The sequence below is a fragment of the Nothoprocta perdicaria genome, unplaced genomic scaffold (genome assembly GCF_003342845.1).
Source record: "Nothoprocta perdicaria isolate Ctin4 unplaced genomic scaffold, notPer1 scaffold_798, whole genome shotgun sequence".
NCBI classification, from domain to species: Eukaryota; Metazoa; Chordata; class Aves; order Tinamiformes; family Tinamidae; genus Nothoprocta; species Nothoprocta perdicaria.
Genome location: NW_020456085.1, coordinates 1 through 15982, shown reverse-complemented (window position 1 = coordinate 15982; position 15982 = coordinate 1). Strand labels below are relative to the sequence as shown.

Here is a 15982-nt window from a genome sequence, read left to right as displayed (position 1 = left end):
AGGAGACCCACACCTCGTAAATATAGAACAGGTCCTGGGCTAATGGACACAGCAGGAGCTGGGTTTAGCTCCGAGGCAAGGCGCTGCTCTGCCCATASCCCCAAATACCGCTCATGCTGCCAGGGCAGTCATCAGGTTTGGAGAAAAGGCTTCCCTGCACTGAATCCTTGATGTTCCTGGGGTGCCATCCGCTGCCTCCCTGGTTTTCYCCTTTAGGCTTTTTAGCTCYTGGTCTTGGTGTTTCGATTCCCGGCTCCCTGCAGTGYTCCCTCTCTCCATCCTCTCAACCCAGCCGTGTCCACTGAGCCTGCTGAGGGATGGTCCGCCTTGCTTGAATTTCCTTGGTCACCTGGAGAGCCGAGCGTGCTGCCGAGCGCAGCACCTGCTGCAAGGTGAGATGGGTGAGATCCCCAAAATGTGAACCGAATAGTCCAGATACAAGGGAATGTAAAATACAGGCTGGCACGAGAGGCTGTGCCAGGGCAAAGAGCAGAGCAACAGGTCCCTGGGGTGGCTAGTTACGTCGGAAAAGGCCGGTAGGAAAGCGCAGTGGGTAGGAGGAGGYGAGACCCCCATGGAAGGGTCATGCCCGGAGGATTCTCCTGGGTATTCAGCAGCACAGAGGGAATTGCCAGGTGTGCTTGCYGACCGTCTGCTCTCCTCTTTCGCAGCCATGCAGGCGGAGAAGGGCAGCTCCAAGGAGGAGAAAAAGGAGAGCGCGGCCAAAAGTGCCCTGGCGCAAAGCTGTGTGAAACAAGGGCTGGAGGCGGAATTCTGGCTGCCCAAACTCTCGGAGATCCTGGGCGTTACCTGCAATGAGGCTCTCCAGCACCTGCAGCATGAGGACTACCTTAAACTGGCAGGGGAGGCACGGCAGCCCTGGGAAAAAAAGGCGCTTCTCAAACTCCTGGAGATCGAAGACAAGCAGAAAAGAGAGGAGGACTCGCAGAAGCAGCGCTTGAAGGAGTCGCAAGAGAGACACAAGGCGGCTCTGAAGGACCTGAAAGAAATGCAGAAAGAGAGCGGCCACAGCAAGGGATGTAGAAGAGAGGAGGAGCTGCACAAAGACTTGCGCGCTGCCCAGGACGGTCTGACGCCGTCGGAGAACAAGATGGTGAAGGCGGTGGAGGAGATGCACAAGCAGCTGGGGCAGCAGGAGAAACCGGCGTGCCGGAGCGCGAACGTCTCCGATGAGGAAGTGCTGAGGTGGGCGTCCGGGGGCCTGGCCCTGCAGGGCATTTACCGAACCAGGCGCCTGGAGGACATGCTGGCCAAGCGGGAGCAGCTCATCGACGTTCCCGAGGGATTCAAGCTCGCCGGTCCAGAGCAAGGGTCGCTGCTCGAGAAGAAGGAGTTTTCGTCCGCCGCAGCAGAAGCCACTTTCACCAAGTCCATGGAGCAGCTGGGCTTCAGTATGAGCATCGCTGCCAAAGCCTCGTGCTGGGGATTCAACATTGAAGGTGCTCTAGACCGCAGCACATCCGCCCAGTCGGTGGAAAGCCAGCAGTCGCGCGCCGAGCAGGCCTGTATTTGCACCACCAAGTTCCAGTACATCCCTCTGGCCTCCTGCTACTTCCAAAAGCATCAGCTTCGCCTCTCGGCTGCCGCGCTGCAGGAGCTGCAGGAGCTGGAGCGCATCCTGAGCATCACTGCGGAAGCGAACCAGCCTAACGTGCTGCAAAGCAGGTGTGGGAGCTTCTTCAGCAGGTTTGGGTCCCATGTAAACCAGGGCCCCCTGCACTTTGGGGGCATCTTCTGGTGGAAAGCGTCTGTGGAAGGATTCCGGGCTGAGGAGCGAGAAGACATGAAAAAGCAAGCGTCGGAAGCACTCAACTGCTACGTTGGGGCCAGCTGTGAGCGCTTTGCCTTCAGCGCAGCGGGGGAGATTCGAACYTCCCAGTCCAGTTCGGCGGCATCGTTTAAGGGAAGAGACACACAAAAGGAGAAGAAAGCCATTCTGCTCTTTGTGACCAAAACAGGAGGCCCCTCAGAGGTGGATTCCCTTGCTGAGTGGAAATCTGGGCTAGTCACTAATAACACAACTTGGCGTGTGATCGACCGAGGCTTTCAGCTCATCCCGGTGTGGGACATCATCCTCTCCCATCACGGACAAGACTTTAGAAACGTTCATCAGCTGAGCAGCAGCCTCCAGGCCGCCTATGAGAGCTTAACAAATCTCCCTGTAAATAAATTGTGTGAGGAGGGAACAGTGAGCGCTTTGGGACAAACCCAGCCATTCTTGGAGGAGATCAAGTCCTGGGAAGTCAGTGAGGCTGAGCAGCATCTAGTGAAACTCATGATCTTCAAGCAAGAGCTGAGTGAAAAAACAAAGAGCAACATGATCTGGGTTAGCACTTGCCTATCAAACAAAGTGCTGCAGAATTTCCTCATAAACACAGTTTCWTCATGCAAATATTCATCTCTTCCTAATGCCTTGTCTATAAAATTTCTCTTGCGTGGCCTTCTTGATCCTCACATCTTCTCAGTGGACAATTTCCCCAAATCTTCTTTCATTATGCAGTGGGTGTTTCATGAGGAAGAAGAACCCCCCAGAACATCATGTATTTCTGAATTCTGTGATCTCTTGGACAGTCTCCAGAAAATGAAGGATCTTATGGAAAAAGCTGCGTTTGGGCATCCTCCAGAGGTAGAGACAGAAGCAAAAGTTAAAGTCAGCCTAAATCTGAGTTCAGCTTTGGGCTCCTTCTTGAAGGCTCTAAGAGAGAGAGGGGAGAGAGATGTGGAATCATTGCTTCTGTGCATTGCAGAGAGTGCAGGATTTCAAGAAGAAAACTGCACTTTTCGGTATCTCCTTGCGTTGCCAGAAGTCGACTTCATGTTGAGTGAAATGAAGAAGGCGCATGAACGCTACACGTGCCTGAAGAACCAGGCAATTCCCAGAGCTCAGGCATTCCTGCTCCTGACAGGTCTGCGTATGGCAGCCAGACGCAAGGACGTGTCTCCAGAGCTGAAGTTTAAATGCTTGACTCGGATGAAGCACCACATGGGAGACTCATTGTCCCAAGAAGTCAGTGATATCCTTAAAAAACACGGTCGCTGTGACCCTGGGGGTGCTCTGTCGAAAGATCTGACTGCCCTTGTAAATGGAGAATACGCGGCCTCTAACAGCGATCTACGGAAAGAAATTATAAAACAGGAGCTAATTGATATTTGTTCCGATGCTAAGCAGAAGGATTCATCAAGGCCATCGCCACAGAAGTCAGAGGATCCTGAAATGCATGAGGGTTCCAGAGGCCAAGAGTTCCTCAAGTTGATTAAATACCTGGGATTAGAAGCTTACTATCCGAGGAAGATGGGGATGGCGGACTTCCACGTTATCAACAAGACTTCCCTGAGGGACAGCCAGCCTAGAAGTGGCAGTGAATACCCCTCCTACTTTCTGCAGAAGCTGCTGATGCTGGACTATCGTGTAAGATACCTGGTTTGCCAGGAGGACAGCCAAGTCAAGGCAGGCATTCTGAGTGCGCTGAATGCGACGAGCCCTGAGGTTCAGCACGCAGATGACTCCTCCGATATTTACAGCGACTTTTTAAATGCTAAGAATGAGGAAATCAACGTGTCTGCTGCAACAGGGCTGACACGTATACACCCCATGGACCTCCAGATGGCCATTTTCCATTGTGCCGATGATTTCATGAGGCAGTACATGGCAACCAAGCTCGCCTTCTGCCAGCTTGCGCTTCCCCTCCTGGTACCAAACCCATGCACCTCCCAGATCGAGTTCCCCCTCTGGTCCCTCAGCCACATTAAAAAGAGCTGGAAGGGCACAGAGAAAGTGGCGAGGCAGAGCACAATCAGGAGTCACCAGAACAAACTGATCTGCCAGGCGGAGACCCCCATCGTGTCCTTCGTGCGCATTGGGACTTCTCCTTCCTCTTCCAAGTCGCAGATCCTGAATGCCCTGCTGAGCRAACACAAACACGACACTTTCTTCCATCGACACTGCAAAGGCAGCACCCCAGACTGCCTGCTGATGGAAGGCCTTGTGGAGATCTCCTGGTACTGTCCCAGTGGAGGTGCGGACGACAGATTTGAGAACTGCATTGCGTTCACTAACTTACATGGGGACGCAAGAGAACACAAACAACAAGTTAAATTTCTACAGGAGATAGCTTCTCTAAATGTGGTCCTGCTTACCACTTCTGATGAGACTGAGGTGGGTAGGCAGATTGTGTGTGATCTCTTGAGGTCCCCAAAGCCCTTTGTTTGCCTTCTCACGGAGAAGGAGGGCAGTGCGGTGAGTATAACCAAGCAGAACCTCATCGTGTCTGACAAGCGCAACCTCAACGTAAAAATACCCATCAAAAACAGGAACGAGGCCGACTTGGTTGATGATTTGGCCAACACAATCAGAGTTCTACTAGAAGATGCCGAGAGTAGTTGCAGCCTTGACACGTGTGCAGGAATCGCTCGCTAGCATGGCTTTCTGATTGATGTAGATAAAGAAGATTGCAAGGAAGCCAAGGCCGTGGCACAAGCACTGGTGGCCATCTGCAAGGAGAATAAGGTGGCAAGAGTGAAGGAAAAGCTCTTGCCTCTTCAAGGAGAATTATGGCATGAGTGGTGTAGAAAGGACAAGGAACTCACCCGTCTGCAGGAGAGGAATAGGAGCATTGAACAGCATCGCAGTGAAATCGAGTCAGAAAAACATGAGATAAGGCAGAAGCAGCTGGAAAAGGGATGCCCCCCAAATGAGCTGATGAAGCCAGTCTTGAAAATGATCCTGTCTGATTCGGAATCCACCAAGAAGTACTTTCTGGAGTGGATGAAAATGTTCATGGATGCCTTGTCAGCTGACCACCTTGAAGAACTCCAGCAGAAATACCATGCCTTGTGGTCACAAATGAAGGAGAAAGCCGACTCTGAAGGCAATGTCAGTGCAGGAGATAAACTAAGGCATAGGTTGGAAGCATTGTCAGCCGAGATAAGTGCTTCGACAATAGGTCTTGAGCACATTCTGAGGGAAATTGGGCAGATTTATGAAGCTCTGGATGTGAATACTCAAAAAGAGAAACATTTTCTTCAGCTGCCGCAGATCGCGGCCAAACTGATGGTTTCCGGGTATCCCATTGAGCTGATGGATGGCGATGCTTCCTACGTGCCATTAGAATGGGTCGGGGCCATCTTTGACAGACTAGCTGCGATGCTAGGGGACAAGCGAGTGTACGTCCTTTCRGTGCTTGGCATCCAGAGCACGGGCAAGTCAACGCTGCTGAAYGCCATGTTTGGCCTGCAGTTCAACGTCAGTGCGGGGAGGTGCACGCGGGGAGCGTTCATGAGGCTGCTGAAGGTGGACAAGGACCTCCAAGAGGACGTGAACTTTGACTACATGCTCATCGTTGACACCGAAGGACTTCGTGCCGTCGAGCTGGCCAATAAGCAGTCGCTCAACCACGACAACGAGCTAGCCACCTTCGTCATTGGCATCGGCAACATGACCCTCATCAATATCTTTGGAGAGAATCCCTCGGAAATGCAGGACGTGCTGCAGATAGCCGTGCAGGCTTTTCTGAGGATGAAGCAAGTCAACCTGTCCCCCAGCTGCTTGTTTGTGCACCAAAACGTCGGCGAGATAACTGCAAAGGAGCAAAACATGGAAGGACAACGGTGCCTGCAGCAGAAGCTGGATGAGATGACAGTGACAGCCGCCCAGCAGGAATTCTGCGATGCCACCTGCTTCAGCGACGTCATCCGCTTCGACGTGAAGACCCACGTCCATTACTTTGCTCATCTTTGGGAAGGCAACCCACCGATGGCRCCACCCAACCCCGCTTACAGCCAGAACGTGCAGGAGCTGAAGAGCAAAATTCTCCAAGCTGCCAAGAAGGAGTCGCAGGGCAGCATTTTAAGGCTCTCCGGCTTGAAAGTGCGGATTCGGGACCTGTGGAAGGCTCTGCTGAATGAAAAGTTTGTCTTTAGTTTCAAAAACACCCTGGAAATTGCCGCATACAACAAGTTAGAAACAGCGTATAGTCAATGGACCTGGCAGCTGCGGAGCCACATTCTGGACTTGCAGAGGAAACTGAACAATCGTATTAAAAAGGGAGAAATTCAGCACATAACCCAAAGAAGTCTCATGGAGGAAGTTCAAGAGAAATATAAGTCTATCTTGAATGACGTGGAATGCTATTTCAGGGAAGATGAGGACAGTGGGATTTTGATTCAGTGGAAAGCAAGCATTGAAAATAAGCTGAAAAACCTGAAAGAAGTGCTTGTCGATGACACACTGCGCAAGTCTGCAGATTTCATTGAGCTAAAGAAGAATCAGAACAAGCTGGATCGGAAGAAGTCGGAATACGAACAGGAGCTTTTCAAAAGAAGCCACAAGTTGGCTTTGTCACTAAAGAACGAAGAGCTGAGCGAAGAAAAACTGAGAGAACACTTTGATAGCCTTTGGAAAAAATGGGTCTACGAAGTATCTTCAACTGCACCTCCTTCCGCAGAACCAAACATAACCCTCGATATTGAGAATATTCTCCTGGAGCATTTCAAACAAGAGCCAAACATAGAGGAGAAGATAAAGTGCTTCTTGCAGAAAGACGCCTTGGAAATTGATATTTCCAAGCATGTTGTCATGAAGAGAGCAGTGTCCTTCTTTAAAAAGTCTTTGGACAGCTGTGAAATAGCCAAAATCCAGCAGCTTGAAATCCGCATCACGCAGCTCGTCAGCACAACCATCGACACAAAGGAGGAGGAGACGATGGATTACAACCAATGCTACATTCATGAGATCCTGAATAAAATAAGAGAAGAGCTGGACTCTGCAGCCAGTGCTTCCAAATACGTCTTTTCCAATGAGTACAGAATCTACCTGGCAGTGTGTCTGTGCAAAATGGCAGCAGAAAGGTTTGAAAATATGCATAAGGCTTTCAAAAGAGCCAACGATCCGACTTTCTACCTGGAGAGCAAGAGAGAAGACTTCTTCAAAATTTTCCACATTTCCTGCCAAGGAGCAACCTCTGTCACAGCTTTTGCTGCTTTTCTGTGCGAGAAGCTTTCAGCAGCTCTTCGGCAGGCAGTGTATGCCAAGACTGCCATCGACATAGCCTGTGAGATGCGGTCCAACCATCCAGCTTTCAATGGCAATCGATCTAAGCTAGAAACAGCTATTCTCATCTCCCTTGCAGAGGAAGAGGATTTTGAGAAGTTCAGGAAGTACATCCATTTCCCCAAAGAGTTTTTAGAAAGTTTCATCGAAAACTGTGTCAACAACTATTGCTTAGACAAGAAAAATCCAAGGCTGAAGGACTTGCTAAGTATCTCCCTGAATTCATTCCAGACTCTTATTGTTTCTGCTATTGTTGCTTCTACCCAAGTTGTCAAAGACAAACATGGAAATGTCTCCCTATGGCTGGATGARTTTTGTAGCAGACTTGGAGACAATTTTGAACTTCCTCGAAGTGATCTGAAACGCATCGAGCACCAGGAAATAAAGGACATAGAGTTCCTTAAGGAGGCAATGAGTAAAGCACTGGTGCCTGTGCTAGAAAAGCTGAAACAGGAATTTTCAGTGACGGATATGAAACCTTTTAACTTGAAACCTCATAAAATATTGTTTGACCAGCTCCATGGCTGCTGGGAGCAGTGTCCCTTCTGCAATGCTCTTTGTACAAGCACAATACCTGATCATGACGGGGACCACAGTGTCCACTTCCATCGTCCTCAGGTCTTGAATGGAACCCAGTGGACTGGAACAAACCACTTTGTCATTGAGATTTGCTCCAGTCTTGTGGCGAGCGACTCTCTTCTTGTGCTTGGCAATAACAATGAAATTCCCTATAAAAATTACAGGAAAGCAGGACCAGCTTATGCCAACTGGAGCATCACACCAGACAGCTCCATGCAAGCGTACTGGAAATGGTTTGTGTCCCATTTCCGCTCACAGCTGGAACAAGATTACCAGGCAAAATTTGAGGGCAAAGGAGCAATCCCTGCAGAATGGAGTAAGTTTACAAAGAAAGATGTGATCTGTGAGCTGGAAGCGTTATCACCTCAACACATCATCTCATAGCTCCAAAACTGTCTGCTAATGGACTGAACATCCTGGCTTCCATTGTAGGCAGTCTAGAGATTATTCCAGCTGGAATTCYAGCTGAATTTTATTTCGTACTTTGTTAACTCCGTTCCCGTTCTTATTTCCATAAAAAATAAGCTCAAAGGCCAAGCTTCTGCAAAGGCACCAAAGAATAGCGGGCAGAATCTGCAAGGCACAAACCCAGGTGATGCCATGGCCACTATAGAACATCTCTGACTTTCTGTAAGCCACCTATGGAGTGTTTAACTTAGGCCTTCCATGAAGCAATCTCTGCTGAAGCCTGCGGTTTTAAAGTCTAACAGGACCAGTGCAATCCTCTCGTGTGATGTCTTTGGGAATGGAGATGTCATGCAATGTTGGTCTCATCCACGTCTGTATCTTGCCTTTGCCCCTCTGGCTCTGCTCTCTCTGTAACTCACCCTCCCTGGCTCTGTAACTCACCTTCATGGCTCTGTATCAGTATTAAACATTGACAGGAGTCTCTTGGCTGCTGACGTTCTCGTTGTGGGTGGGCAGCATCCTGCGGTGCTCATGGGGGAGGTGGTCCCCAAGCCCCGGTACTTCCTTGCTGCACAATCCAGGAGTCTCCCGATGAGCCCGGTGACAGTCGATTGCACTCTGCCGTGGGAAAGCTGGATCCAGGATGCTCAGATCCATGGGGAGGTCTGGAGGCTCTCCGAGAGGACCACCTCTCCCTCTGGGTTTTGGTGGTGGATATAGCGATTTCCACCGCTCCTAGCAGAGATGTGCAGCGATTGAAGCACTGAGGAACTGGAGTGGGGACAGAGGCAGGGCGTGAAAAACACAAAAGCAGGGTCCAATGCTAGGACCCTAGGGTCCTGATCCTGGAGACCACAGACAAGGAGCAAGTCCTTGCTCCAGGAGCTGCCTAAGGCATAGTGGCATAGGAGGAGAAGCCGTCCAGGCAGCATGGCCAAGGAGGACGTACCAGCGGTGGCCCAGTTGGAGATGCTGCTGCAGACACCTCTCACCACCTCCACCCCAGCCACCTCCACCACAACCTTCTCCGGGTGCTGGGTGGACCCAGGGCTCGTTTACGGGCAGCTGGGCRTGTTCTGGGGGTTCTGGGGCTTTGTTTGGGGGAACAAGGGGAAGGCTGAGCTCTGTTTGGGCCAGCTCCTGTGGGGAGCTGGGCCTCTTCCATGGGAGCTGTGGGGATCTGGCCAGTTAAAGGGTGCTGGGCTGGTTATGGGGGTGCTGGACCCCCATATTGTTACAGATGGGCTGGAGGGAGCTGGACTGCGTAGAGGGGTGCTGTGCCCTGTTGTGGGGAGCTGAAGGGACCTGGCCTCTTAGCGGGTGCTGGGCTCGCTGTGAGGGTGCTGAGCCCCGTTCTGGGGTGCTGAGGGGAGCAGGGCCCTCCTGGGTCCAACAAGGTTTCACCAGGGATGGTTGCACCCAGCTGCAGGGAAGGGAGAGTCCCGGAGAGGCAGAGGGATCTCCCTCTCCAGGGGTTTTCAAGAACAGGCTGGACAGACTGTCAAGCCTAAGCAGGCCGGTCTCAGTTTAAGTGCTCACCCTGTTTTGGGGTCAGGAGGAGGCTGGGCTAGAAATGCCCAGTGTTTATCTGCGCTCTGAGGTTACGAGGGCCTGTAGAGGGTCTAAGGCCCAGGGCACGAGGACAGGATCCCGGCTCCGTACGGCATGGGCAGCCGTTGAGGGCCACGAGGGCTCCTGGGCCGCTCCTTCCCCTTCCCTTCCCACGGCTCACAGAGACCAACCCGCTCCGACTCAGCACGTTTATTAGCAAAGAGTACAAAAGATTAGAACAAAGGAATGCACTGGATGTGCCGGGTCCTGGARGTTCCGGGTGCACAGAGGGAGCTGCGGAGGAAACACTGCAGCCTTCTACTCACAGGAACACAGAATGACACAGAATCACGGAGTGTTCAAGGTTGGAAGGGACCTCTAGAGATCATCTAGTCCAGCCTTCCTGCTCCAGCAAGGGACACCCAGAGCATGTGGCACAGGGTGGCATCCAGGCGGGTTTGGAAGACCTCCAGAGAAGGAGACTCCACAGCCTCCCTGGGCAGCCTGTTCCACTGCTCTGTCACCCTCACAGTGAAGAAGTTCCTCCTCACCTGGAGATGGAACTGCCTGGGTTTCAWCTTGTACCCATTACCCCTTGTCCTGTCACAGGCCACCACTGAGAAGAGCTTGGCCCTTTCCTCCCTACATTCCCCCTTCATGAACTTACCCATGTTAATCAGCTCCCCTCTCACCCTCCTCTTCTCCAGGCTCAGCAGGCCCCGCTCGCTCGGGCTCTCCTCACACGAGAGCTGCTCCAGGCCCTTCCTCAGCCCTGGYGCTCTGCGCTGGCCCCTCTCCAGCAGCTCCACGGCCCCCTTGTCCTGGGGAGCCCAGAGCTGCCCCCAACGCTCCAGCTTTGGCCTCCGCAGAGCTGAGCAGAGGGGCAGGATCCCCTCCCTGCCCTGCTGCCAACGGCCTCCGGATGCAGCCAGGAGCCCACTGGCCTCCTTGGCCACCAAGCCCTGCTGCCCCACGGGTGACTTGGTGTCCCCAGGACTCCCAGGTCCCTCTCCATGGAGCTGCTCTCCAGCAGGTCACCCCTGCTCTGTGCTGGTGCCTGGGGTTATTCCTGCCCAGGTGCAGGACTCTGCACTCTACTCCTCTGACTCCTTGCTCCTTTGGCCACTTTCACATTCTCTGTTCCATTAAACAGTTGGCACCCGCCCGCTTTGATAGCAGAAACACTAAGAGAATCCGCTGTCGCCGGCTGCAGACACTGCGTGATACTGAAATTGGTTAGAGAAAGGCAAATCACGAACAAAACAAACCAAAACATACAAAAGCAAATCACAAAAGCACTTGGCTTGATTGAGAGCTACAGGAAATCTAGCCAGGTCATGGAAGCCTGGGTACATCTTATCACGTGAAATACACCTCATTAACCTAAGGAGTTAAATCACTGTCTAAGGCTGCCCAGGCTGACAGAAGTAGCTGCCTTAGCAAATTCAAAGATAGAAAGCACTTCGTTATATATAAAGGAAAAATAAGTCCCCCCAAATAAAAAGGAACACAGGTCCCCCCAACTGTGGAACTATCTCAGATACCACAGTTCACTCTTTAGGTAAGAAAAGTACTTGCTGCAGGGAGGGTATTTTTTGGCAGTACCATTATCTCATAACAGCCCAATAGAGTGATACCTTCTCATGTCATCTTTGCTCTTCCTCTGGTACTTGATCTTGGCCTTACGCCTGTTGGCTGCAGTAAGGCTTTTCTTTTTGCTCTTACCCAAAGCTGACTTCCATGTTTGCGTCAAGAAGGCAAGAAAACCCCCCACTTGATCATGAAGCAATAGAACCGAGCGGGAGTAAGGGGCAGGAGTGGTGCCCCTTATTTCACCCAAATCTCTGAGCAGATAGATAGGTTATTTTGCAGGACTTGAGGGCGCGATCATAATCCTTGTGGGTATGCCTGCATTGTCTTCTTCTAACCTGCAGAATGCTTGCAGCTCTTCCTTCATAGCAACTTGGTCTAAAATTTGTCCAATTGTGAGAGCACTTCCTGCTTTGTAATTTTCTTCCACGCGTCAGGAATTTCTCCTTTGCCTTGAAATTTGCCATTGAACCATTTTTCCAGCTGTGTCCTGAAGTGACACACAAACCATTTCCAGTACGCTTTCATGGATGGATCTGGTAGAATGTTCCAAGTAGAATAAGGAGGCCCTGCCTCCCGGTATTTCTTGTAAGGAATCCACTTGTCTTCACCAATACGGAACAAACATTCACTTGCAACGCTACTAGAACAAATGTCGATTACTAGATTGTCTGTTTTATACCACTTGTATCCCGTCAAAACGTTCGGACGATGGAAAACAAGCTGATGGTCTCCATCGTGATTCGCCAGAGTGTTTGTGCAAAGGGCCCCACAAAAGGGACACTGCTCCCAGCACCCTGCACACTGCTCGGCGAGTATGGTGTGTGGCTGCCTCCCAAAGGAGTTGAGATCAGCATTAGCAAAACCTTGCTTAAGTTCATCRTGCAGGGGAGCCAGGGCTTCTGTCACGGCATTATTCAGGAACTCTATGTCCGTTACCTTCAGATGTTCAATACTTTTCAGGTCCTTCCTGGGCAAGCTTAGCACCTCTTTAAGACTGCTGCAGAATTCATCCAGCCAAAGGGAGATTTTGTCGCTTCTGTCATTTCTGTCTTTGATAACTCTGGTTGATGTAAAAACAGCCGACTGAATGTTTTCATAGTAATGGGTAAGAGAGTCATTTAAGAACATCTCCAGCCTCCTGTTCTTATCTAAACAGTACTCATGAACAAGTTTCTTGATGTACTCCTGAAAAAATTCTCTTGGGGAATAAAGGTAGCGCCTGAATTTCTCAAAACTTTCCTCTTGTGCCAGGTATTTCAATATGCAAACCTCTAGCTGAGCTCGATTGCCACCAAAATCTTGGACTTTAATCCTCATGTCTCGAGCTATGGCAATAGCTGTCTTCTCATACACTGCCTGGCAAAGTGCTGGAGAAATCTTACTGCACAAAAAGTCAGCAAACGTTGTGATRGAAGTGGCTCCTTGGCAGGAAATCTGGAAGCACTTGAAGAAATCTTCTCTCTTACTTTGTAGGTAGATGGCTGGGTCGTTTGCTCTTTTGAATGCTGCATGCATGTCCTTAAACCTTTCAGCTGCCTTTGTACACAGATACAGTGACAAATCTATGCRGTAATCTTTTTTAAAAACAAATTTTGCATTGCTAGGAACAGAGTCTATGCCTTTCTGTACTTCATTCAGTATTTCATGGATAAAATTTCGACTGTAATCCATTTTGTCCCTCTCTTTCTTATCAAGGCTTGCCATCACATTCACCGTGATGTTATCTGTGATGTGATGCACGTGGTCCACCTCGGCATCATCTAAACTGGTCTGCCAAAAGCGCCACTGCTTTTTTTTGACGACATGTTTCTCCAAGTCAACAGAAAAACACCGCTGTTTGGAAAATAACTTGATTCTCGCCGCTAGATTAGGCTCCTTGAAGTGGTCTAGAAGGATATCTTCAATATCCACATCAATATTAACTTCTTCTATAGGTGGAGCAGCAGAGGACACTTCAGTAACCCAGGTGACCCAGAGACTATCAAAGCTCCTTCTTAATTGTGCTTCACTTAGTTCCTGGCCTTTTAGAGACAGAGCCAACGTCCTGCTCCTTTCCAGAAGCTCATTTTCATATTCTGACTTCCTCTCATCCAATTTACTCTGTTTCTTCTTTAAGTCAATAAGTTTCTCGCACTTCCGTCTGGTTTCAGCAAAAAGTGACTCTTTCAGTTCCTTCAGCTTAATTTCAGTGCTGGATTTCCACTGGACCAGGATCTCACGGTCTTTGTCCTCACTGAAAAAGGATTCCAGCTCTTTCATGACAGCAGTATTCTTTTCTTGCACCAGTTTCTCCAGGTGTTCTACGGTGATCATCTGCAATTCCCCATTCCGAATTCTATTGTCCAGTTTCATTTGCAGATCCAGGATGTGACTTCTCAGCTGCCAGGTCCACTGGCTAAATGCCATTTCCAGTTTCTTGTATGCGGCAATCTCCACAGAATTCTTGAAGCTAAAAATAAAATTTTCGTTCAGCAAAGCATTCCACAGGTCCCGAATCCGCTCTTTCAAGCTCAAGAGCCTTAAAATGCTGCCCTGCGACTCCTTCTTGGCAGCTTGGAGAATTTTGCTCTTCAGCTCCTGCACGTTCTGGCTGTAAGCGGGGTTGGGTGGYGCCATCGGTGGGTTGCCTTCCCAAAGATGAGCAAAGTAATGGACGTGGGTCTTCACGTCGAAGCGGATGACGTCGCTGAAGCAGGTGGCATCGCAGAATTCCTGCTGGGCGGCTGTCACTGTCATCTCATCCAGCTTCTGCTGCAGGCACCGTTGTCCTTCCATGTTTTGCTCCTTTGCAGTTATCTCGCCGACGTTTTGGTGCACAAACAAGCAGCTGGGGGACAGGTTGACTTGCTTCATCCTCAGAAAAGCCTGCACGGCTATCTGCAGCACGTCCTGCATTTCCGAGGGATTCTCTCCAAAGATATTGATGAGGGTCATGTTGCCGATGCCAATGACGAAGGTGGCTAGCTCGTTGTCGTGGTTGAGCGACTGCTTATTGGCCAGCTCGACGGCACGAAGTCCTTCGGTGTCAACRATGAGCATGTAGTCAAAGTTCACGTCCTCTTGGAGGTCCTTGTCCACCTTCAGCAGCCTCATGAACGCTCCCCGCGTGCACCTCCCCGCACTGACGTTGAACTGCAGGCCAAACATGGCGTTCAGCAGCGTTGACTTGCCCGTGCTCTGGATGCCAAGCACCGAAAGGACGTACACTCGCTTGTCCCCTAGCATCGCAGCTAGTCTGTCAAAGATGGCCCCGACCCATTCTAATGGCACGTAGGAAGCATCGCCATCCATCAGCTCAATGGGATACCCGGAAACCATCAGTTTGGCCGCGATCTGCGGCAGCTGAAGAAAATGTTTCTCTTTTTGAGTATTCACATCCAGAGCTTCATAAATCTGCCCAATTTCCCTCAGAATGTGCTCAAGACCTATTGTCGAAGCACTTATCTCGGCTGACAATGCTTCCAACCTATGCCTTAGTTTATCTCCTGCACTGACATTGCCTTCAGAGTCGGCTTTCTCCTTCATTTGTGACCACAAGGCATGGTATTTCTGCTGGAGTTCTTCAAGGTGGTCAGCTGACAAGGCATCCATGAACATTTTCATCCACTCCAGAAAGTACTTCTTGGTGGATTCCGAATCAGACAGGATCATTTTCAAGACTGGCTTCATCAGCTCATTTGGGGGGCATCCCTTTTCCAGCTGCTTCTGCCTTATCTCATGTTTTTCTGACTCGATTTCACTGCGATGCTGTTCAATGCTCCTATTCCTCTCCTGCAGACGGGTGAGTTCCTTGTCCTTTCTACACCACTCATGCCATAATTCTCCTTGAAGAGGCAAGAGCTTTTCCTTCACTCTTGCCACCTTATTCTCCTTGCAGATGGCCACCAGTGCTTGTGCCACGGCCTTGGCTTCCTTGCAATCTTCTTTATCTACATCAATCAGAAAGCCATGCTGGCGAGCGATTCCTGCACATGTGTCAAGGCTGCAACTACTCTCGGCATCTTCTAGTAGAACTCTGATTGTGTTGGCCAAATCATCAACCAAGTCGGCCTCGTTCCTGTTTTTGATGGGTATTTTTACGTTGAGGTTGCGCTTGTCAGACACGATGAGGTTCTGCTTGGTTATACTCACCGCACTGCCCTCCTTCTCCGTGAGAAGGCAAACAAAGGGCTTTGGGGACCTCAAGAGATCACACACAATCTGCCTACCCACCTCAGTCTCATCAGAAGTGGTAAGCAGGACCACATTTAGAGAAGCTATCTCCTGTAGAAATTTAACTTGTTGTTTGTGTTCTCTTGCGTCCCCATGTAAGTTAGTGAACGCAATGCAGTTCTCAAATCTGTCGTCCGCACCTCCACTGGGACAGTACCAGGAGATCTCCACAAGGCCTTCCATCAGCAGGCAGTCTGGGGTGCTGCCTTTGCAGTGTCGATGGAAGAAAGTGTCGTGTTTGTGTTTGCTCAGCAGGGCATTCAGGATCTGCGACTTGGAAGAGGAAGGAGAAGTCCCAATGCGCACGAAGGACACGATGGGGGTCTCCGCCTGGCAGATCAGTTTGTTCTGGTGACTCCTGATTGTGCTCTGCCTCGCCACTTTCTCTGTGCCCTTCCAGCTCTTTTTAATGTGGCTGAGGGACCAGAGGGGGAACTCGATCTGGGAGGTGCATGGGTTTGGTACCAGGAGGGGAAGCGCAAGCTGGCAGAAGGCGAGCTTGGTTGCCATGTACTGCCTCATGAAATCATCGGCACAATGGAAAATGGCCATCTGGAGGTCCATGGGGTG

General features: G+C 50.4%; 2 protein-coding genes across 2 annotated transcripts; one reads left to right on the top strand and one right to left on the bottom strand.

Annotated features, from left to right (window-relative positions):
- The first annotated feature begins 673 nt into the window (after positions 1 to 673).
- LOC112957934 (interferon-induced very large GTPase 1-like) lies at positions 674 to 8396 on the top strand. The gene is given in 1 exon segment (XM_026051707.1): positions 674 to 8396. A coding segment is annotated over 1 exon segment (7359 nt). The 3' UTR covers positions 8033 to 8396.
- Positions 8397 to 11536: 3140 nt separating this feature from the next.
- On the bottom strand, positions 11537 to 15979 carry LOC112957935 (interferon-induced very large GTPase 1-like; the record flags this gene model as incomplete). The annotated part of the gene is made up of 1 exon (XM_026051708.1): positions 11537 to 15979. A coding segment is annotated over one exon (4404 nt), but the record flags the coding sequence as incomplete, so codon positions are not given.
- Between the last annotated feature and the right edge of the window lie 3 nt (positions 15980 to 15982).